Below are 23,779 nucleotides of genomic sequence, written 5' to 3' on the forward strand. Positions count from 1 at the left end.
ATGGCTGATTCTGGGCTTGACGTAAACGTCGCTCCATTTCATCCCAAGCGTGCTCGATAGGGGACAGGTCCAGAGAAACATCTGGCCAGGGGAGTACCGGAATGTTCTGCTGACTCAGGAAATCTGTCACAACTAGTGACATGTGGACGGGCATTATCTTGCTGAAGCGTGTAGTTACGTCTCTGTCCTTGAATGAACGGCTGCACATGAGGCCCAATGATCTCATCCCTGTATCGCAGACCTGTCAGATTGCCACTGGCAATGACAAGTTGTGTCCGACCATGAGATATGATGCTTCCCTATACCATAACGCTTCCGCCATCAAACCGTCGACGTTGAACAACGCACGCGTCACAGTTCTGGAACCGATTGGACGAAAGGAATGATCCGAGCAGTCAAACTGACCGTCTAGAATCGATTCCTTAGATGTGTCAGCCAAATGTGGTTGTCTTGCTGAAGGTCAGTCCGACGCAAATCGCTCGTGTTCCTATTATGTTGAAAACGTCTCCATAGAGATGAGATCGTGTTTCGATGCACACCAAAATGTCTTGCCACTTCATTTTGTGCCATTCCAGGATCCAGCATACCAATGGCGCGGAGACGCTGATTTTCTGTAAGCCTTGGCATGACGTACGCGGATAACTGTGAACTCATTTCATGTTTTGATTGTATATTTTTGACAACATCTCCAACTTTACCTGAGCAAAGACATTCCTTCCCAAACTCAGAATGGAACCCAGGAAATGGTAAAAAAACGCAACCTGATCTCGGAGATGGTACGGTGTTCTCCATGTTTTTCATGCAACTAATGCTGTACGTGCTGTTCACAAGGACCAGCCCTATAAAATGCACCCCAAACCTGGTTGAAACATTCACATAACAACGTCAGCGGGATGCCGCGACTCACGACAGCTCAGAGGAACTAGGCGCTAGGAAGACTTGAAGCTGGCCACACTGCACAAGCCGTTGCCAATCACTTTCAGGTCAACGTTCACATCTACAGGATGCAGCAACGTTTCCGGGCCACCAACACCACAAATGATCGCTCCCGTACTGGCAACCAAGGGTGACCACAAGACGACAAGACCGCCATGTTGTGCGACAGCATGTACAGAATCCCTTCATGCAGGCATCCGAAACAGTACGCCAGACAGTGGGAACACACGGAAGACCAATCAGTACTGATACAGTACGCCGACGTCTTAACAGCGGGAACCTCCATTGCCTCAGACCTTACCGTGGACCTATCCTCATCCATCGTCATCGGCGTGAACGTCTCCAGTTTGCCCTACAACACCAAAACTGGCGATACAGGCAATGGAGAACTGTTCTGTTCACAGATGAGAGTCGGTACTGCGCATCAACTGCAGATGGCAGAACAAGAATATGGCGACGACGTGGCTAGCGTTACTCAGACCAAACTCATGGGGAGGTGCAAGCATCATGGTATGGGGTGGAATAGGCCTGAACCAGAGAGTGGGTCCTGTGGTGTTCCAGAACCTTGGTCCAGTGAGAGGAGGCGGCATCACTGCGGCCCGCTACATAGACCAAGCTCTCAGACCCCACGTCATACCACATTTAGTACGTCACCAGAACAACATTTTCCAGCATGATAACGCCCAGGCTCATACTGCCAGACCTACACGGGACTTCCTACAGCACAACGGTGTCAACATTATGCAGTGGCCAGCCCTTAGTCCTGATTTAAACCAAATTGAACATCTTTGGGATGAAATTCGGAGGAGACTGAATGATGTCATACCAAGGCCGAACACAGCCGATGTATTGCGCCAGACCTTTCTCAGAGTGTGGTTCAAGGTGCCAATGGCCTTCATCAATCAATTGGTGCACATGCATTGACGCTGCGCTGCAGTTATTGCCGCTCGTGGTGGTCACACTAGATACTGAAGTCAAGAGTCTGAATGGACTGCAAACGCTCACTTACTGTCTTGAGTTCTGCTGAGTTATTCATTGATGTGTCACGATATTGTACACACAAAATGTTTTTGATCCACTGATTATGTCAATTTCTGTAATGATTTGATTACATCTAATTGTTATTTCGTACTGACGTTTCTTTTTGCTGCTGAGTATATGTTCGATGTATGGACTACTTTCTATGTAGACATAGGCACACACCACAGTTATACCAAAAACCCATTTATGGTTTCCACCCGCCATGACATTACTGGAATATTGCTAAGAGCGGCCTAAAACTAAACTCACTCACTCACTACGTACATCCTACATAGATCTGATCTGTGATGATAATCTCTAAGATATAATCGTTTATATACTTAAACTCGTGCTTCGTCGCTCACTGCAGATTGTGTAACATACAGTGTGCCACATGTCGCTGCTTGCTATTTAACGCCGTAGACAGCAGTATTACACTACTTGACAGTTTCCTGAAATATCGAATCTAGACCAGACAAACCAGTGATTGAGTGTAAACAGTAGGGCTGCGCAAAATAACTGGTTTACAGGTATTTACCGGTTCAGACATGAGAACGATTAGTATTGCGATACGCTGATCGAAAACCGGTATTTTGACTTGCATTCGGAAAACTTCGTAACACTCGAAAATCCTCGGATATTTCCTTGTTTCATTTGTGCCAAATATTATTTACATTTTTATTTTGTCATGATTGAAAGTTTTTATTAAAGCTTAATCAAGCATAGTGATTTTGTTGTGTTCATGCTTAATGAACTAAGCATTAACTCGAATATAAGTAGTGTTTTGTTAAAAAATACTTCTTGCAATATATTGAAATATATATCGCAATATATGCTTTTGCATCGCAATATATCGCAATATGAAAATTCTCTGCAAGACCCACCCCTAGTAAACAGAGTGCCAGAAAAGTTCTGGAAAGATGACATGACTGGAACGGTATCAAGCCACCAGACCACTCTGACCCAATAGTCGCCTGTACAATCATACAAGAATGTCAAGAACTAGTTGTAACCCGGAATCAATAAAAAGCAAGAAAATATTGGAAATATATGATCAAAATTTAAGCTGGTTAACAGAGGAACTAGATAGGAATGAATATTCACATGTTTTAAAGTGAGTATTCGATGCACTGAATATACACTTTATTGTGGTGCAATATGGATTGAAGAGAGACAACTCATATATTGAATAATAATTTATTCATTTACAAATGGAGAGTGATGATGCATAATTCTCTACTCAAGTCTTGATAACACGTAGAACAGTTTTCGGGAAATGATTGTATTTCTATAACAAAGTCTACACAATATATCTGACGAAGGGAGGAGCTGGATAACCACTGAGCTTGTTGTATACAGCACACTTTTTGAACTGACATGGCGATTCCCTCCACGCATAACGTATAGCGCCAATGGAGGGCTTCTCCTTAGAGTCGCATGCCTGGCCGTAGTAGAGAGTCACAGACCTCCTGTCTGACGTCCGAATAGGAGCAGGACGCCACACATCGTCAGACAGGGCACAGTAGGTCGAAGTATCAGTTGTCGGAGTTTGAATGCAACACACCTGACAAGACAAATGCTGTCTGAATGTGTGATGAAATGGATTTCTTAAATGTGTAAACTGATAATACAAAGTGCATGTTCAAAGAGAACATGAAATTATTTAAAAACAACAACATATATTTTACTGCTTAGTCTTAATATTGTATTATTACAACTCGTGATCTTTTTAAAATCATGACAAGCCAGCAATAAACTCTCTGAAGAAATTTAACCACGTAACTACAGACAAGATATCCTAAGTAGGAAACTAAGCAATATCACCTTAATTAATTAATTTGTAGTCCAACTGTCAATAGATACATCGAGTTACAAAAACTTGAGATTGAATTTTTCTGCTAAATACACGACAGCAATGTAGTGTCAGCACACGGAGATACCATACTGTTTAGCATGGACACCTTTCTCACACACAACATAATAATCCGAGTCCATATGAACTGTCATATTGTGATGATTTACTTGAAACAAACCGATCTGTACCATAATAGATGCGACAAAACCTTTTTCACATCCATAAGAAGTCTGTGCTAATAGCACAGTCGATTGTACAATTGTGACTACGTCCTGAGTGCAAATAAATTTTATGTACATTTCTTTTTGCTAGTTTACTATTTGGACATTTGGTCTGTGTTGTAGATTGTAAATAGTTCTGTTATAGCTACTATTTATATTGTAAATAATATTCTTACAGCCTGTCTTCTATAAATTGTAAATATATAATACTGTGATGTTAAAATGCGTATTTGAAAACTTTGTGTAGTTATGTATTTGTGTATATGTGTAAACCTAGTCTCTATATGGCAGAAACAATTACTAATGCGACGGTACATTTTCACTCACTGTTTTATCCCATTAATGCCCATGTACCATGAGGTAACAATAAGTAGCAGCTTTAAACGTCAGTTCGTACACTTGTTTCCGCTCTCCGGTTGGTATATTATAACTATATTATTCATTATAACTGAATGTTTGGTTGAAATATTACACTTACCTCGAACCCATCATTCGATCTTATTTCTATTCCCATTGGTTGATTATTGTAGGTTATGGCCAGAGTTCTGTTGTCCCCTGTTGGTATACGGAACCCTGCAGGGAACGGTCCCCGTAGGTTAACCATCTCCGTTTGGTTGTAGGCGACAGCCAGGCCCTCTGTGTACAGCCTCCGCGCCACGTCCTGCTTGTCTCGGGGGTGAATACTGATTAGAAAGTGATTCAAGTATACGTAGCCATCAGTGAGTTATTGTCTAAAACTAATCATGTTGGAATATAATATCCGAATTAGGTTTCATATAAAAGTTCTTTTACGGATGTGCGAATGCTGTCTACCAGAACAGGCAGCAATATTCTAGGTAGAAACAATGATCTGTATTGGTCTAATTTGGACTGGGAACACCATCGATATAAGCATGAGCAGTGATCCGTGGAACCGGATATTGAATAACGCTATCTTACATAGGTGAGCCCCTATTCAGTCGATCACCATAGAGGACTCGGATGGAGAGTCCCAACTCACAACTCGAGTTGTGAGCCGGAAACACAACAGTTCTACCATTAAATAAATTTTATATCAATACACGTAAGCACCCAAGTCATTTGAAAATAGCGGGCATAGTGAGTGTTAACATACTCTTTTAAGAACATAAACTACGAAACATTAATGTGAATGATATATCAGAGTTCTGAATGTTACAGTTAAGTTAGCTGTTGGTTTTAAAGATGATGCAATGAAGTTTTCGTCACTGTAGGACTGGATAACTTGAGGGAGGAACACCGGAAGCGATACTATGAAGTAACAAAGGCTTACCACTTTGTAGAATCACGAACTTGGTTTTGTGCACACACACCTAGAGACATGTTGATAATGGCGAGAATTGAAACCTGGCAGGTCTTAGAGACACACATATGTTCAGTATCGCATTTCTTTCAAACACATATAATCTGTACATTGTCCTTGCAGAATATTGATCTCTCATCTATATTTTTGAGACATACCTATTTTTTTTAAATTTCGAAATGCTGCATCCAAATGTTATTGCAAACAAAGTGTATATTAACCCTGTATACGGAGACGAGAAATCCGGCAGGTCCATGGCCACCGCCATGAAAGTGTTCTTCATCCTGTCGTTAGGGACGAAGCCGTAGTCAGCTGTCTGGTGCCACCGAATGTCTGTGAAGCCTGTAGTAATGGTGTCATTGTTTTCCCATGGAGCAAGCTGGATGTTTAAAGTAAAAGAGACAACTAACGTCATATTGCTAGACTTGTAACTTCCGGTAACCCCGTTTCGTTCTCAGACAGCGGACCATTTACAGACAGATAAACCTATATCCTTTTGAAATGTGGTGCAGCTAAATCTACAGTTGGGTCACATAAACCAACATCACGTTTATCCCGTCATTACGGTATGTATGCTATCAAAGATTACCTGGACAAAGCCAAATGGAAACATATCTGATGTCTGAGATTCCGATCCTAGAGAGAACTTCAGTCTCCAATCGTCGATCATGGCGGGGAAAGTACAGTCATAGATAGCCACACCGGTGTTGTCATGGCGATTTGATTCTCCTGAAATATTGGCTTTTTGAGTCTGCTGAAGACAAATACTGACAAGTACAGTAGGTTAGTAATCATTTATATGACTTCAACCTAAAGATTCAGGACACCCGTCTGTTTCAGACTGAAAGAGACAGTATGTGTCGAATGTATTTTCATTTTACTGAACCCACGTGTGCCTGCACATCCGGTTCTATAACGTTTAAAAAGACTAACATTCACATTTTATCAAAACAAACAAACAAACAAACAAATTAATAAATAAATAAATAAATAAATGGTCACAATATAATAGAACCTTGTGCTGAAACAGTTCTGAGCTGCTGTTAACTCACCTTGATACCAAATGGTACCGTATATTGTCATGTTGACCAGCGGTCGGACCATTGCGTTCCAAAGTGAAGAGAAACCCATGGCATCAATGTCTTTCCTTGCATTTGTACCGACCCTGCTATCACAAACTTATATTGTGTATGTTTCAACGTAACCATTTATGTCTAGGGATATGGTGATGAAATTGAATTCTTTAATGATATGTTGAATGAGATCTGTGCATCTACCATGACCCGTCTAACATGAGTGACATCGAATTTTCAAGTTTACTATCCAGTTTACACTATCCAGCAGTAACTGTTCCACTAACATGAGACTGGTAGTATCTGTTATCGGTATATCGTTGCTATCTCCATGAGCCGCACAGAATGTATAGTACAAACTGTACGGCAATGTGATGTCTGATGACACTTCCATGTCATGACCAACCTGACACGTGAAGAACTGGTCTTCAGCAACCCATGCTTGTCGTAAGAAGCGGTGGGTGGTCAGGCTTGCTGACCTGGTTGACACATGTAATCGGATCCCATTTGCGCAGATCGATGCTCATGTTGTAGATCACTGGATTATCTGGTCCAGTCTGAATTATTAACAGACCGCCGCCATACAGCTCGAATATTGCTGAGAGTGGCGTAAAACTAAACTCACTCACTCATGACCAACCTGAGCGGGTCGCCGTCCATGTTACACTGTTTAAGAGCATCCGGAGACGACCACAGCTCTACACGTGTCCCACCATAAGACGTTGCTAGGAGACCAACGGGATAGTTCAGAGTGGAGGAAAGGTATTTTCCATACAACCAGCACACAGCAGAGAAGTACGACCAAGGGGAATGGCCAAGGCTGTCTGCAAACATACAACATAATCCTAGCAATGTGAAGTAATTCAACGGCCATTGTGAGATGAAGAATATACATGAAACGCACTGTGGTGATAAAAACACAATTAACAGTTATATAAGCGTTCTAATTTATCCAGATTCATAATAACCGTATGTTGTTAAGAGGTTACAGCATTACTTGCCATTAGATGGTAAGGTCCACGCCTCCTCCACAGACAGCAAGTCGTACTGAGGAGTACTCGAGCCACCAAGCGTTACAGTGAACACTCGGATATTGGGATAGTTCACGGCGTCAGCCATCTCTTCAGAAGCATTGAAAGCCTGTCAAGTAGCACGTGAAGTGTGTCGGGTTCACAATGGAAATGTATATGCATATGATTGAGCTGCTTCAAATATACCAGCGAGTGGAACTAGTGTTTTCCCGTAAGGGCCATCGGGCGATTATAGAATGACAATGTCATCAAACAATACGCCGTACAATCACATAAGTTTTAAATACTGACTCAAATGTTTTATTATATGTTTTACTATACAGTTAACGCATATGCTTAAAAAATGAAGACATACACACTCGAATGTAGGAAGTTTTACTGTAGGTATTTAAGAATATTTTTTTCAAAAAAGAACTAGCCTGTCGCCATTATGGCGGACCTAAATCAATTTGCTCTTAAGTGATCGTCTTTTTCCTGTGTTTGGCTGACAATTTTCCGGACATGGCATTCTCTTGCTTGGCTAATCCATCTTACCATATTCAACGTAAACTGCATGTTGCTCTGCCCTGAACAGATCCACACATCGCCGAACATTACATCAGACAGGGTTATCTTTTCTTGACTGGTTTCTGCAGTTAGTGTATGGGGTCCACCGGCCGCCGTTTCCGGAAGTTGGAATGACCAAACACTGGTCCCAGGCGAAGGGCCTATCCTACTACTTGTCGTTCCGAGTGGTGTTCCATCAAGAGAGATGCGCACAGTATCCGAGTACGTGGATGCATAACCCCAGATATTGGCTCTCTTGGGGGCCTTTTGCAAAACCATGTGGTCGCCATAGTAACTGGCGAAACTCAAGTTTCGGTGAGGATACCGTTCCGATACTACCTCAGAAAAAATGACTTCATTTTATGACGATTGTTTAAAATATGCAACATATCTGACATATTAAAAAAATCAATGGAAGATAAATCTTTAGATTCCACATTGCATAAAATAGGTGTGAAAATCTGAGGGTTGGAATTGTTAAAATCAGTGATGATATCAGATGATCACGAAAAGGTTTAGCCCTATCGGTAACACCCTCCATTTACACAGTTAGTAAGATAGCACGGTTTTCTTGACGCACCAGTACTTCTCTCACAAGACGGCAACATGAAAGCAAACAAGACAAACAAGAGAATCAAGGGAATGAATCATGCCTGTTCACAATGCAACATGTTGCAAGACAATCAAGTGAATGCAAGTTTACAATGCAACATGAATGCACAATGCCTGTTCACAATGCAACATGATGCAAGACAATCAAGTGAATGCACAATGCCTGTTCACAATGCAACATGTTGCAAGACAATCAAGTGAATGCACAATGCCTGTTTACAATGCAACATGTTTTGCAAGACAATCAAGGGACTGCATAATGCCTGTTCACAATGCAACATGTTGCAAGACAATCAAGTGAATGCATAATGCCTGTTCACAATGCAACATGTTGCAAGACAATCAAGTGAATGCATAATGCCTGTTCACAATGCAACATGTTGCGAGACAATCAAGTGAGGGCATAATGCCTGTTCACAATGTAACATGCTGCAAGACAATCAAGTGAGGGCATAATGCCTGTTCACAATGCAACATGTTGCAAGACAATCAAGTGAATGCATAATGCCTGTGCACAATGCAACATGTTGCGAGACAATCAAGTGAGGGCATAATGCCTGTTCACAATGTAACATGTTGCAAGACAATCAAGTGAGGGCATATGCCTGTTCACAATGTAACATGTTGCAAGACAATCAAGGGATCAATGGAAGAGGAAACTACAGTGAAGGGGTAGCGCAAATTAGCGCAAAGATTCTGATGCATGTAAGTAAAGAAATACGTATATGAAATATATTTGTTTTGCAACACCGTAAATTTCATAATGTCATGATTCAAATTAGTTTTGGACTTGTCTACATCACCTTGCTTTAATGTTGATTGCAGATGATTACAGGACACGGTTTGAGTTGACTTCCCAAGGCTTATTTGAAACCAATACTGGCATGTTCGAATCATTGTTCCTGATAATTATACGTATAGGTTTGTCAACATTATACGATGCTCGTGGGTTTGAACAACGCGCAGTGAGATTGATAACTATTGCATAATCCTTTATGCAAAGGATCGATTTATGGTCATCGGTGAGTAAGTGAGCAATGGTTAAGGTAGTCTGTCTCACAGTCCATGAACCACATTATTTTCCCTACAGCCAAGCAATCCCGGCAGTGCTAAAGCCCTATATGAAGCAAGTCTAGATTACCCCAGGTTCTGAGTCTCTGGTCTCCCTGGGCTCGTTTTCAATCTAAATGGGTTTATGTGTTATAACAAAATTATATATATTCAGAGACTAAGCGTAAGTCTATGGTTAAGGTTATGTGGTTAATATTTGCTTTATGAAACACTGTGCGCAAAATCGGCAGGTAGTGGAAGTGGTTGATGGGTTGAAGCCACAAGGCATCTGGCCAAACCCTCGCTATCTCTATGCTAATACTGTCCTTGTGTTTGTCTTTGGAGCAGGGACTACATACCCAAGGTTGTCTCAAATGGATTAACAACAGTAATTAATGGGTGTCATTTGTCATTCGGTATTGCTGACAGTCAATGTTTAATACAGTGGGGATAAACTACGGGATTAGCGTCCTTTAAACAATGGCAGTTAAGTGATTGAGACATATACATGTCATGGTTACTTGGAAATTACTCATGATATTAAATGTTCATTTGGACAATGGTTGTCCTAAATTGGCCCCTGTGAAAATAGATTACTAAATACCAACTCTAACTACGACTGCAATTCTCCAAACATTCCTGGTGTCCTGATTCGGTGACTCTTTGCCAATGATATCAACAATGACTGATTGTTTCAAATGTCATGGAATCGTCTCGGTTAATGACATCAGTCCGTATGTGACCTCGGAGTGAGGTTGTCTTAGATCAGTCGCTCTGACAGTTCCACCGAAATGGTAAACCGTCAGCAGCTCACCAGGCTTTACTCACAAGTTTCGCACTGCGATAATAATGTCCAAAATACTTTTCCAAGCGGCGCTCGGCACAATATTCTTTGACTAACTAAAATAAACATAAGCCATAATATCTCTCCATTGTATCATAACATAAATACTTACAAGCACCAGTACGTCCAATGCATGCTGGAAAAGCCAACAAAAAGAATAACACGTATTTTTTCATGTCTACAACGAAGTCAACTGACGCCAGATGGCGACCAAGAGATAACGACCGTTCTCATACCGTAATGGTTGTTCAAAATACTGAAATATCAGATTGACTGCCTATAACAAGATATAACATTTTCCGATAATATGATTAAATCTTGTACATGTACATTTCTCTAACAGACAGTTTATATGAACATGATTTAAGTATAGTGAACACAATTCCAGCAAGCATGTTCCAGGAGAAATGAAGGTGAAATCGAATGTATTGTAATGTATGTCAACATGTAGAAACAAATTATGCTTATAACTATGATGGTGGTCATTTCCTGGATGGTTTCGATGGCGAATTGACTCATCCCTTGTTGGCTTAAGTATAACCTGTAACGAACTCTGTTGTGACGTGAGAAGAGATCCACACAGGGTCAATGAATAATCAACAAATTGTTCTGGAACACATAGGGTTTAGGTCAACTCTCAGGAAGGCAATACAGTGAGTCAGTATAGATACACTGATCTAAGTACTTACAGCAGGGAGTTATGCAATATGTAGCGTACATATAAAGTTTTGGGTGCAGGTTATCTGTGCCAAATATCCAGGAGATGATACAGCAGTTTTACAGTCTGTGGAATGTTTTTCCTCTGCTCAAAACAAACTTCACATAGATATCTACGCTGGTGTTTCGTGGAGGGGAATGCCCACTGCAGGTTTATATGGTTCTATTTGGCTGCTACTGCACCATTATTGAACAAGTAAGTGAAACCATGTGTTTTGTTGCCTATATACACGGAAACACGTGTCAGAGAATGAACAGGTTTATTGAAGCTTTGAAGGATAATCCAGTCAATAGTATGGTGTCAGAGTGAATCTTTAGTACCAAAAATATAGTTTCAAGATAATCTTGGTAGGAGTGTCTATGTCTATGAACGCTGAAGTTTGGGGATATGCTGCAAAACAAGGGGAGGCAATCACAGTGAGCATGAGTGGTAAGGGACAGGTGACTATAACGTCCTTTATTGGACCTCTCCCATCAACCCCTGTGTGGTCCGTTCAACAGCAAAATGCACGTTTCCAACTTGACCCTCGAGAGCTTCCGTCCACCTTGTGCACTACCATCTAATCTCATCAACCATTTGAACCCACTAGGTCTGCCCCAAGCAGATATGATCAGATCATTTCTATTTGCTGGTGTCACATTGATCAGATGGTCTTGATGATTCCCAACATTGCCTACTTTCTTGGCATGGTATGCATTCTTGGGCTTGAAACTAATTTGCAATATGCGATCCATGGCAGCCATATATTGTCAAAACAAATTATTTTTGCAGACTTTTTAATTTCAAAAGCTATATTTTCTAAATATCTTTTCCAGACTGCGTGCAAACATATATCCGTACGTACACCTACAGTCTCTGAAGATATCAGCTGGTTCCCGCTTCCGATCGCATAAAGAGACCGTCAACTACAGCCATGTATGTCCGTGGTCTAATATGCTAACGATGCACGATCTACAACAAAGAAAGTAGATACCCAGCATCACCATCTATCAAAGATACATATAACCATATTGTGTAAAATGTCATATATGTTAAATGAATGTGGCACCTGTGATGACAGTTTTATGACATTAGACACAACATCGCAAATGAACACTGGAAGATCTTTCATGCATAGAATTACCAGTTGCTGACACGATCAATATACATTTGTGTGGGGTGGGATGTACTGTAACGGTAGTTATATTTATCCACTTCTTAGACAGTCGTATATTTGAAAAAACGTACAAAAACGAAATCCATCTTTAATGACGTTTATTGCTCACAGCTTCCTTTTCTCTACTTATACATCTGTGTAACTACTTTAGACATGACAGACAACATTACAGAGATGGATGACCCGGACGTTGCCGATGACTTTGCCTTACTCGCCCGCAGTCGACACCAAATGCAAGACAAGACGAGGAGTGCCAGGCCTAAGTAAGTAACTACTTTAGACATACGTCTGTGAGAGTTGCATCTGAATTGTGTTGAGGCTATTTTAATCTGACCGTTGTGTCGAATTTGAATGTGTCGAACCTAATGATCTCTCAAGTTTGGTCCCTATGTGTTCCGTATTTTTGCATCATTTTCGGTTGTGTCGAGCCTCTGACACCTGAAGTATTGACTTCAACTTCGACACAGTGTTTGACTGTAGGATTCCGTTGAAATATGTCTCCAGAAGCTTAAAATACGTCCATGTTTCTGAAATGAAAAACTGCGGATGTAAACCATATGCCCAGACATGAAATCTATGTTTTCGCACAATCAAAGTTTAATCGATTTGCTTAGTAATCTCTCAAGACGTTCTTTTTTAAACAAAGCTGGATAACTGACTGATTGAAATATAGTCATCCTACAGTCTATGCAAAAATACGCCAACATACCCCAGCTACATTTTGATCACGATCTTGGGAAACAGACAATGTTTTACAGTGTACAGTGTAATAATTCTGAATTCAGATGTGGTCATATGAATGAAATCTGTACCAGAACGTCTCACGGAATGAAATCTGTACCAGAACGTCTCACGCAATAAAAACAAAGTTGTAAATCACGATTCCGGCCTGTATACATTCCTTTTACCGGGTCCGTAAATACCATTTGGAAATGTTATGTGCCACGACACTGCAATTGCTGTGCAAAATTCACGAATTCCTGGGTGCCGTTCCACTAACCGATCTTAGCCCTATGCCAATCGTAAACCCCTAAAATCCCAATCTTAGCGTGACGTTACGATCGGCGTACCGTTCCACTAACCAATCTTACCTAAGTCAATCGTCAAGTTAAGATTCAAAGTCTAAGTTGCTCATGACCAACTTAGGATAGCTAAAATCAATCGTAGAGAAACCAAAATGGTGGCTTTCCTATTCTATATGAAATATAAGAGCGAGCATTTCACCGTGAGCGTCCCCTAAAATCCCCCATGAAATGAATTTGTATATTTCTGTGATATAAACAAACACTGCACTGAAGCCTTACAAATGTCAGGCCAGTCTGACCACTGTCGTCATGGGAACACAACCGAGCGAGTCGGTGTAACACATTTGTACAACAATATTGCAACGTCATGGTTAAGAATAACGACAGCCGTGAAGTGAACAATGTTCTGAAACAAAAAGATACAAATATGTTTGATTTCATGTGCGCTTATTTGGTGGGGAATATTCTAAAGGGCGGCCGCGTGTTATTCAAGACCACTGACAGATTCTACATACGTTATAGAGGATGCCTCGTCACGCCTTGTTTATTCTGATTGACAAGGTTCAGGCACATATTAAAAGCTCTGACACAATTGACATTTTTAAGTCCAGACTTAAAACCTGTTCTCAGTATAGTAAACTCTGTCAAAAAAGAAACGCAACCCCTGTATTTTAGAGATTTTGATCTGAAGTTTTAAGACGACACAGCATTTTTATTATTTAAGACAGAAGTCTGAAATTTGGCAGAATAATAACCAAGATGGGCATGTTTAAAATTGTCATTTCAAAAGTCATCTCACAGACACCAGTTTGTCACCAGGGGGGCGTCTTTCTCAGTATCTCGTATGAGCACCACGAGCTGCAATCACTGCACGGCATCTCCTTGGACAAGAACGGATAAGACGCCGGATTCTTTCCTGGGAATGGCTTCCACTCCTCCTGCAGTGCAACGCCGAGTTGTTGCAGCGTCTGTGGCGGCGGCTGACGTTGACGTACGCGTCGACCCAGAGTATCCCACAGGTGTTCAATAGGTTGAGGTCTGGTGATTTAGAGGGCTATGGCAAGACATTGACGTTGGAATTCTGCAGAAAGTTCATTGTTGCACGTGCAGTATGAGGCCGGGCGTTGTCTGGTTGAAAAATCTGTGTCTGTTGGTCAATAATCGGGAGAAGGTGAGGCTGTAATACGTGGTTGATGTAACGTTGGGCTGTCAGGTTCCTTCAACGATCACCAAGTCTGATTTCTGGTTGTATGAGATGGATCCCCAAACCATAACGCTTTCTCCGCCAAATCTGTCCCCTGTCGGACGCAGATGGGCGCAAAACGTTCATGACGTCTCCTATACACACGTTTTCTTCCGTCGTGATGTTGCAAAGAAAACGGGATTCATCAGAAAACCAGATGCGCCTCCAGTTTTGTAAAGTCCATATCCTTACGTTGTTGCACCACCTGAGTCGTCGGCGGAGATGTAGGGGCGTAGTACAGGTCCAACAACTGGTCTACAGGCACGTAAACCCGCTTCTTTCAGACGGTTCCTAATCGTTTGAGCTGACACTCTCCTCAAACCTGGTATTTGTGTGGCAGTCACGGTTGGTAGGGCATGCCGATTACGCAGGTGATGGACCCGGATGTACCGATCTTGAAGGGGGGTCGTGATTCTTGGCCTTCCACTTCTCGGGCGATCGTTGGTCAAATTGAAGTTGTTGTAGCGGCTCCAAAGTCGGGATATCGTTGTTTTGTGAACATTTAGGTGCCGTGCAACAGTTCCAAAACTTTCTCCGGCTTGAACACGACCAATGGCGATATTTCGGTCGGCAGCACTCAATCGTGGCATTTTTCACACAGCTTTTTCATGCGACAAATGAATGAATATAATACGAAAGCACATGGGCTTTTTATACACCCCTACATTAACTGCCATTTTCATGATTTGCATGTGGTTTTTTTTGTGCGAAGTCACCATGAGGGTCATTTCATGCGTTGTGACGGAATAAGCAATAAAATACACTTATGCGTACAAATGCAGTTGTTTGGATGGTAATCTTCATTAATTACGTGTATCATTTCAATACATTCGAATAACATTTAGTTTGGAAGCAGTAACTTCATTCAAACGAATTTTTCATATCTGAGGACAGGGGTTGCGTTTCTTTTTTGACAGAGTTTACTTATAATCTCGGCTGTAAATACTCTCGTGTAAATTATCTGTACATAGCGCTTTGAGCATGCCCCAGGATGTGGAATAGGCGGATTATAAATATGCATTTATTATTATTATATTATGCCTGATACCCAGCGTTCACAAGCACTTGCACCTGAAACCAAGGTGCTCACTACCCTAATATTTTGCTCTAGGGTTTTTTGTCCACGTTTACACTTGGTTGGAAAAATACCCATGAAGGCCCGGGTTAGAATATTGAACTTCAATAACCCATGCTTGTCTTAAGAGGCCACTAACGGGATCGGGTGGTCAGGCTCGCTGACTTGGTTGACACATGTCATCGGTTCCCATTTGCGCAGATCGATGCTCAGGCTGTTGATCACTGGATTGTCTGGTCCAGACTCGATTATTTACAGACCGCCGCCATATAGCTGGACTATTGCTGAGTGCGGCGTAAATCTAAACTCACTCACTCACTCAGTTGGTTCGTAAACTACTTCCATCATTTGCTAGACTATGCAAAGGGAGATAACTCGTGCCTCGCATTCCTCTATCTCTCGCACGAAAGAGTCTCGATCTAAGCTTGGATCGGATCGTAAGATCGGTACCGGCTACGATCGGCCTAAAATCGGGTAGTGGAACGGGTGTAACTTTTAGCTAAGACGATTGTAAAATTGGCGTAACTTGCTAAGATTGATCTTAGGTAAGATCGGTTAGTGGAACGGCACCCTGGACTTTGTTTTTATAACTGGGTGAGGGTTGTGTTATCGGATCAACTTTCACTTGAGGCTGATGCTGGCAGTTGGCAAGGACATGGTCAGATGGATAATCACTAGGTTGTAAGTTAGCAGTGACAAGCTGTAGAATTTAGCTAGTATTGTCGCCGTGACCAGCCCAATTATTTCTCATTTACCACAAAGCCACACTTATTCTGTTTCCAACGACTGCAATGTTTTAAATGTCAGCAGAATAACCACCAGCTCTGCTGTTATCCGATGTGCGTGGTCCCGATACACAGTCCGTTTGGACAGGGGGCGAGGTACGACATTCTTGATGCAATTGCTGTATGGAAAGGATCTCTCACTTGCAATTGTCGTATGAGACGAGTTTCTCACCTATCAAATCACCTGAACAAATCAGCCCCTGCTTTGATACCTATATCACCCACAGGCGTCCTATCCCCACCGAACATATTTCCACCAGACTGGAACTCAGAGAGCCCGGGACCACTGTCCTCGTGTCTGTCATTGCAAGCATTTGTGTTAACCTGTTCTTTTGCTTATTTATACGTTATAGAAAATCGAGTTTTCGCTGCCCCAAAATAAATGCTATTGATTTCACGCGTTGTCTTGGATCTGAACGTCAACGACTGTATATTTCAAACAACGTCGTTACTGAAATACCGATCATTTACATTTCTCCACATTAATTTGTAATTTTGGGGATTTTTGTCATATCTAACATAACAGGCAAAAGAAGAACTTTAGCTCATTCTCTTAACTATCTTTAACTTTCTGAAAGAAATTGTCACCCTACAACTCTTATCTGAGATCAAAAGGACAAAGTTCAAGCTGGAGGAGATAAGGCAGCAATCGATAACACCGTGTACCTCGTGTTGTCTTGTAGATGGCGGCTGAAATGGAATCAGTTGTATGGAAATTCATTTGGACGGTCATTTATGTGACAGCATTAGCAGCATATTCTGGAAGAGGTAATATTTCTGTCATAGAACACTCTTTGATTTCAAGCCTTCGATATTATTTAGGCTGTGTCGTATACGTGATGTCTGGCAACAACCATTTTAACTTTGGATTCAGTTCAAGAAATACAATTTAGCCAACAAAATAAGAAATACGAACATCAAATGAATGTGTTAAAATTAATATTTATGAAGTATGTACAGGAATGATAGAGCATTGTAAATTGGTAAAGGAACTAAGAGCATTGCCTTTTTGTTGAGTGATGATTAAATTGTTATTGTGCCTCATTATTTCAAAACCGGCACAGGCAGATAGAGGTGTGTACATCCATACGTCAAAACCAATTAAACGACCCATTTACCAGTAGCTTCAGTTTTCTCGGTTTACTATATAAATCTGTTCTTCTGAATTCTCCTTATACCTCTATGATCCCCAGGGACCACGGCGCAAAAGCCATTTGCCTTTGCCAGTTACTATGGTAACCACATGGTTCTTCAAAAGGCTCCCCAAAGGACAACTATATGGGGCTATGCTGCAAAGGAAGGGGAGACAATCACATTGAGCATTAGCGGTAAGGGTCAGGTGACTACAACGTCCTTTATAGGACCTATGGTATCAATGCCTGTGTGGTCAGTTCAACTTCCTGCCATTGATGCCGGGGGCCCTTACAACATCACAGCGACATCTAGCGAGGGCAGCATCAACCTAACAGATGTGTTGTTTGGGGATGTCTGGATATGTTCAGGTCAGAGCAACATGCAGTTTACAGTCTCCATGGTAAGTTGCCTCAACATAGAGTAGTCTTGCTTTAAATGGAACACGGTGTTGCGGTGTTGATGTCTGGCTGCTTCCTACTCACATAAGCACCGTGTGTGCTTATAATTAGCAAGTGTCTCTTCTTCTAATGAAATTCCTGCAGTTAATTCTGAAACATGAACGAACGATTCGAGTTATAGTTTAGTTGGGTCTTGTGGTGCTGTCACAACCAACAGTTCTCCTAAGCGTAAAACCCAGAATGGCCTGCAGCCAACTGGTCTAACTACAGCTAACTGTTACTGATGTCTTCTGAGTGGGGGTCATCTCTAATATGTTCTACCCAAGTGTTAAAGGTTTTTTAAAAGAACTAGTGTCATTTTGGGCTCCAATCACACTATTAGCTCACTCTCCTGTTCTAAGTGACCCAAATACAACTCTTTCACCCCTCTCTTAGAGTTTCGGTTCTAAATCAGTTGTTTATATTGCTTCTCCAGGGTCTTAATGCCTCGGAAGAAGAGTTAGATGCAGCTAACCATCCCAACATCCGGGTATTTACAGTTGCCCTGGGAGGGTCTCCTTTTGATGAATATGATCTGTTGGGTATCAGTGAACCCTGGTCTGTTCCTAGTGCAGGTACACACATGACATTGAGATTTCTTACGCTTACTCAATATATCAACATTATTTAAACGTTCTCTTGATGCTCACAACATGATGCTTCTGTGACATGATTTATAACGTTTACAACGAACAATAACAATATGACGGACATAACGAACTGGGATTTTTTGGTCGAAAAACGTACAACGAGCTACGGTTATAACGAACTAAAACATCTGGTCCCTTGAGGTCGTCATAATCGTATTTCTAATAAATGTCAATATTTTACACGAATCGTGTTCTTCTCTGTTGCTCGTCGATTATTCCTCCATCATTCTGACGAGTATATCTCCGAAGTTCAATTTTTATTTTCTCTCTCTTTTCATCTTGCTTCATCAAGACAGCATTGGTGGCTCCCCTTGGTCGTACTTTTCGGCAGTCTGTTGGTTATATGGCAAGTACCTGTCGTCGCATCTCAAATACCCCATCGGCCTCATAGCATCATCATACGGAGGAACCCGAGTGGAGGCGTGGTCAGCTCCCAGTGTTCTCAAGAAATGTGATATAACCGATGTAGCCGACGTAAACGATGCTACAGATGTTTCTGGTGTTGATCCAAATGCTGCTTCTGTTTTGTGGAACGCCATGATACGACCGTTCCTGAACATGACCATATATGGAGCCATATGGTATCAAGGTGAAGGTCCGGGTTAGAATATTGATCTTCAGTAAACCATGCTTGTCGTAAGAGGCGACTAACGGGATCGGGTGGTCAGGCTCGCTGACTTGGTTGACACATGTCATCGGTTCCCATCGGATCGATGCTCAGGCTGTTGATCACTGGATTGTCTGGTCCAGACTCGATTATTTACAGACCGCCGCCATAAAGCTGGAATATTGCTGAGTGCGGCGTAAAACTAAACTCACTCACTCACTCACTCAAGGTTAAACGACATCAAACCTGTCTTTTTTAGATATATTTATCCTCCAAAATGCTAAACCTCAAAATCGAGTTCAAGAGCAGAAATTTTCAAAATAGAAACGTAAACGAGATGAGTCGATCTGTGTGTCATGCAGCATTCAATACACATACAATATTTTGCATTTAATGTTGTTTGTAACATGTACCACAATGTAATGAGCAATCATGAGTAGTGACAATAACTATAAAAGATCAAACGTAAATCAGCAGGTCGTCAAATTTTTCCCCTCTAATTGGAAGAGGGAATGGTGCGACTGAATACTTCCAATCGCTACATCGTCATAGTAACAGTATGGATGTACACACCTCTATCTGCCAGTGCCCACAAACTAACAGTCACACACAGCACCATATCTGGTGTATGGGATCGGTATACCCTCCTCAGTTCAACACAAGAGTGTATACGTGTGTCTTTGAACTGGCTTAATCTCATGTGTAACACATGCAAGAAACACACCGTCGATGACAACCAACTCTATTCCTAAAACAGTCCTAACAATATGTGTTCCAGGCGAGTCCAATGCGACACCACCCACAACAATGAACCAGTACAACTGTACGTTCCCCGCCATGATTGATGACTGGAGAGACAGGTTCCATGACGGCTCCCTTGGTCAAACCGATCCACTGTTCCCGTTTGGATTTGTACAGGTTAGGCTATTCCTTTGTCTTCATATTTATGCAATGATGCTATCTTCTAGGAATTGTACATCAGGAAATGAATGTTTTTTTCCAGGCATCCACCCTCATAATTCCCGACAAAAGAATTAGAGTTAAATGTTGGCAATACCGGAAATATTTCCTCTTATCCGATCAGAAAGGTCCAGTTTAACCGTCTTTCTGATGAACTGTATAGTTCCGCACAGGAATAAAATGAATGCCCTTCACCGCTTTTAAACATGAGATGATTTATCGTGATGTTACAAGTGTAAATTGGTAAGAAATGTTAAATGAAGAAAACAACCTGTCCCTTACATTAATAACACACTCATACATTCATAAGAAATATTTTCAGTCATACATCTGTGTGTACCGATATCACCTGTTATGTTACAACGCTTATCGGAAAGTGACCATTTTGGTCATTTACTTAAAATGATATGAAGGCAAGAATTTTATGGATGTCAACTTCTTTATTTTGACAATACAGAAGCTGAAATCCATAAATTCTTGCCTTTATATGTATCACTTCTAAATGCCATTCAGAGACTCAAATGATATGCAAATTATACATCCTTTGTTTACAAAGAAATACAGGGTCGGAATTGTTTGTTGGCTTTTCAGTCAGAATTTATCAAAGGGGATTTGGATAATTTCTGAGAGTGTTAGCACTATCCAATTAAGTGTTCACAATAGTGATAGGCAGTGTCTGACATGGCCATTGGATGGTGAAATGATTTGCAAAACCAAGCTGCCAACACACCTCTGCATCTTATGGTATTTTCTCGAATGTACAGCAGATCGTGCATCACACTTACCAAATGGGCAGAAGGTGTCCGACATTTACTCCTTATTTCCCTTTAATTTATTGCTGCGTGGAACATCTGACTGCAGTTTGTAACGTTGGGACTGATAAACAAAGTGACATCTTCGGACAAGGGTAGCTTCCATGTAACACAGGACTATAACGGGGTGACTGGTGGATTGGTAATAGGATCATGAAACGGAATTATAAAGCGTTTGTGACTAGTGTTTAAGAATTATATTATATGAGGCTAACGCCTTTGTGTGTCGTGGTAAATATTCTGTATCAGACACCACTCGCTAAATGTAATATTAAACATAATGTCCACGTGAATGTGTATTCACTCACTCACTCCTTCCTTCCATTTTCTGTATGTGATTTTACCCTGAAATATGGGGATAAATTCTGAATTGTTTGCAGCTTGCTCCATGGAGAAACACTGACGTCATTACAACAGGTTTCACAGACATTCGGTGGCACCAGACAGCTGACTACGGCTTCGTCCCTAACGCACGGATGAAGAACACCTTCATGGCAGTGGCCATGGACCTGCCGGATTTCTCGTCTCCTTGGCAAAGGTATCAGAAATAGTTTGTTTGTTGTTTAAAGCCACACTCTGACGGCGGTCTGTAAATAATCGAGTCCGGACCAGACAATCCAGTGATCAACATCATGAACATCGATCTACGCAATATGGTTACGATGACATTTGTCAACCAAGTCAGTGAACCTGACCACCTGATCCCGTTAGTAGCCTCTTACGATCCTGATCTTCACGGGTTTTTCAGAATAATTTAAAACCAAAATGACTTTGGTCTTTGATTTGTCCCTGCCAATCTTTCTGGAAGTCTCTTTACACATATCTCTTGGGAATGAGACTTTACATGTAACAAACATGTACTTTCAGTATCCATCCCCGGGACAAGCAGGATGTGTCTATGCGTCTGTGTACAGCTGGACTTGCTGTGGCCTACAACCAAACTCAATACTCCACCCTCAGTGGTCCCTACCCTTCTAGTTTTACTATCTTGGCGCAGGAAGAATCCGTACAGATAACATATGACAAGGTTCTGGAAATTAGATCGAAATCAGGCTTTGAGGTCAGTGGCCATTGCTACTGCTATGTTTAAAAGTTGTGTCAACAAAACAATTGTTATGTTCTTTCTTCTATTTCCGTTGAGATTTTCTTTAGTTCTTATGTCGCTGGTCGTAGGTTTTTCCAGGGGTAGATAGCGTGAGTTTTTGTGCACTGTATAATGAAATGGAATCTTTAGTAAAATAGCATGTATTTCTGGTGACAAAGATGAGTGGCAGTATACATTATATCGGTTACGTTGTCAGTTTATTGCAAATATGTATCATTATTTAATTATTTAATATGACCGTGTATTGTTCAAATGATCTTAAAGGTTTTAGACATTTCGACTCCAAAGGCAATATCTATGCACACACATTTAGATCGAAATAGAATCTGTTGTATGAAAACTCCGAGTTAAGATATTTTGAAATCATGGAAAGATGTGTAATAATGTTATATGCAGTATCCGACAGCTTTTAGTTATTCAAAACTTAACTGACCCCTCTTCCAATTAAATTTTGCAAGGTTTTTCTTGCTAATGATCAAGTGTAGCAAATATATATGAGCGGAGAAGTGCATTTCCTCAAACTCCAGAGACCATTTAACTCATTTTTCGAGCAAATCCGTGACTTACGAAGATTTTGTTACCACGTGTTTGTTCTGTTTTGATCTGTATACCCTGAAAATAAACTTGGGTCAATGACTGCAAATGTTTAGATATTTAAAGTGACAATCGCTCAAATCAGCTCGCGAAAGGTGAAGGATAAACTGTTCTAATCCAAGACCTTATGATTCTGTTTATTGTTTTTCTTTGCCTTCAGGTGACATGTGTCCCCGCCAACAGTTCATCAGGACCACATGACAATTCAGTGTGGTTCCCCTTGCCTATGACGTCACATGATAACACATCAGTTACCCTTAACTACAGCCAACTATGTCTTCGGTCTAGAGACATGGTGGTGTCTGCCATACGTTATGCCTGGCGAGAGTCGCCGTGTCCCTTTAAACAGTGTGCGGTCTACAACAAGGATAGTGGCTACCCTGGGCCACCATTCATTCGATTTGTTAGGCAATAAGATGAGAAGTATTAAAATTCTGAAATAAAACGGATACAAAATAAATGTTATGTTTGATTTTGAGTATCATCTTGAGACATCCGTAAGGCCATCTTGGTAATGAAGATGAGCCATTCTTTTAAAGACGTTAACCAAACAATGTTAATTATATACTGCCAACTTTAAACATAGGCCTGTGAGAACTGCATCTGAATTGTGCTAAGACTTTGATAATCTTTTGAAATTGTAAACGTTGTGTCAATCTTGGATGTCTTGAAGCAAAAGTTCGGTCTCTACGGGTCCCTTTATGCATCAGTTTCGCTTATGAAATGTTTACTTCAACTTCGACTGTAGGATTCTGGGGACATATATGTCTTAAAAAAAGCTTGCAATACGTCGATCTTTCTGAAATGATTTTTTTGCAAGTAGATACCCTTAAATTTACCGTACAGAAAATACAAACGAATCAGGAGTATTTTGTACTCACCGATTATGCTAATTATGTGCATTTCGGCATATGTTGAATGAGGATTTAAATCAAATGCCCAGAGATGAAATCCATTTTTTTCATGCAA

The 23,779-nt window shown here is 41.1% G+C and overlaps 2 protein-coding genes across 3 annotated transcripts; one reads left to right on the forward strand and one right to left on the reverse strand.

The window, feature by feature from the left end:
* Window positions 1-3,201: 3,201 nt before the first annotated feature.
* LOC124282655 (sialate O-acetylesterase-like) lies at window positions 3,202-11,786 on the reverse strand. The gene is made up of 9 exons (XM_046718682.1): window positions 11,747-11,786; window positions 7,992-8,338; window positions 7,428-7,566; window positions 7,067-7,250; window positions 6,406-6,500; window positions 5,943-6,082; window positions 5,575-5,732; window positions 4,511-4,715; window positions 3,202-3,520 (listed from the first exon to the last, which is right to left on the reverse strand). The coding sequence occupies exons 1-9, from the start codon at window positions 11,784-11,786 to the stop codon at window positions 3,257-3,259; spliced, it is 1,572 nt and encodes a 523-aa protein (XP_046574638.1). The 3' UTR covers window positions 3,202-3,256.
* An 815-nt stretch (window positions 11,787-12,601) lies between these two features.
* On the forward strand, window positions 12,602-23,268 carry LOC124282678 (sialate O-acetylesterase-like). 2 transcript variants are annotated; one of them, XM_046718702.1, is made up of 9 exons: window positions 12,602-12,646; window positions 17,195-17,279; window positions 17,705-18,045; window positions 18,519-18,657; window positions 19,025-19,321; window positions 20,118-20,257; window positions 21,492-21,649; window positions 21,979-22,171; window positions 22,971-23,268. In XM_046718702.1, the coding sequence occupies exons 2-9, from the start codon at window positions 17,195-17,197 to the stop codon at window positions 23,223-23,225; spliced, it is 1,608 nt and encodes a 535-aa protein (XP_046574658.1). In that variant the 5' UTR covers window positions 12,602-12,646; the 3' UTR covers window positions 23,226-23,268. The 2 variants fall into 2 exon arrangements, with proteins under 2 accessions (XP_046574658.1, XP_046574660.1); XM_046718704.1 differs by lacking the exon at window positions 12,602-12,646 and adding an exon at window positions 16,547-16,607.
* The last annotated feature ends 511 nt before the right edge of the window (window positions 23,269-23,779 follow it).

The sequence above is a fragment of the Haliotis rubra genome, unplaced genomic scaffold (genome assembly GCF_003918875.1).
Source record: "Haliotis rubra isolate DU_JTF1 unplaced genomic scaffold, ASM391887v1 Scf300, whole genome shotgun sequence".
Classification (NCBI taxonomy): domain Eukaryota; kingdom Metazoa; phylum Mollusca; class Gastropoda; order Lepetellida; family Haliotidae; genus Haliotis; species Haliotis rubra.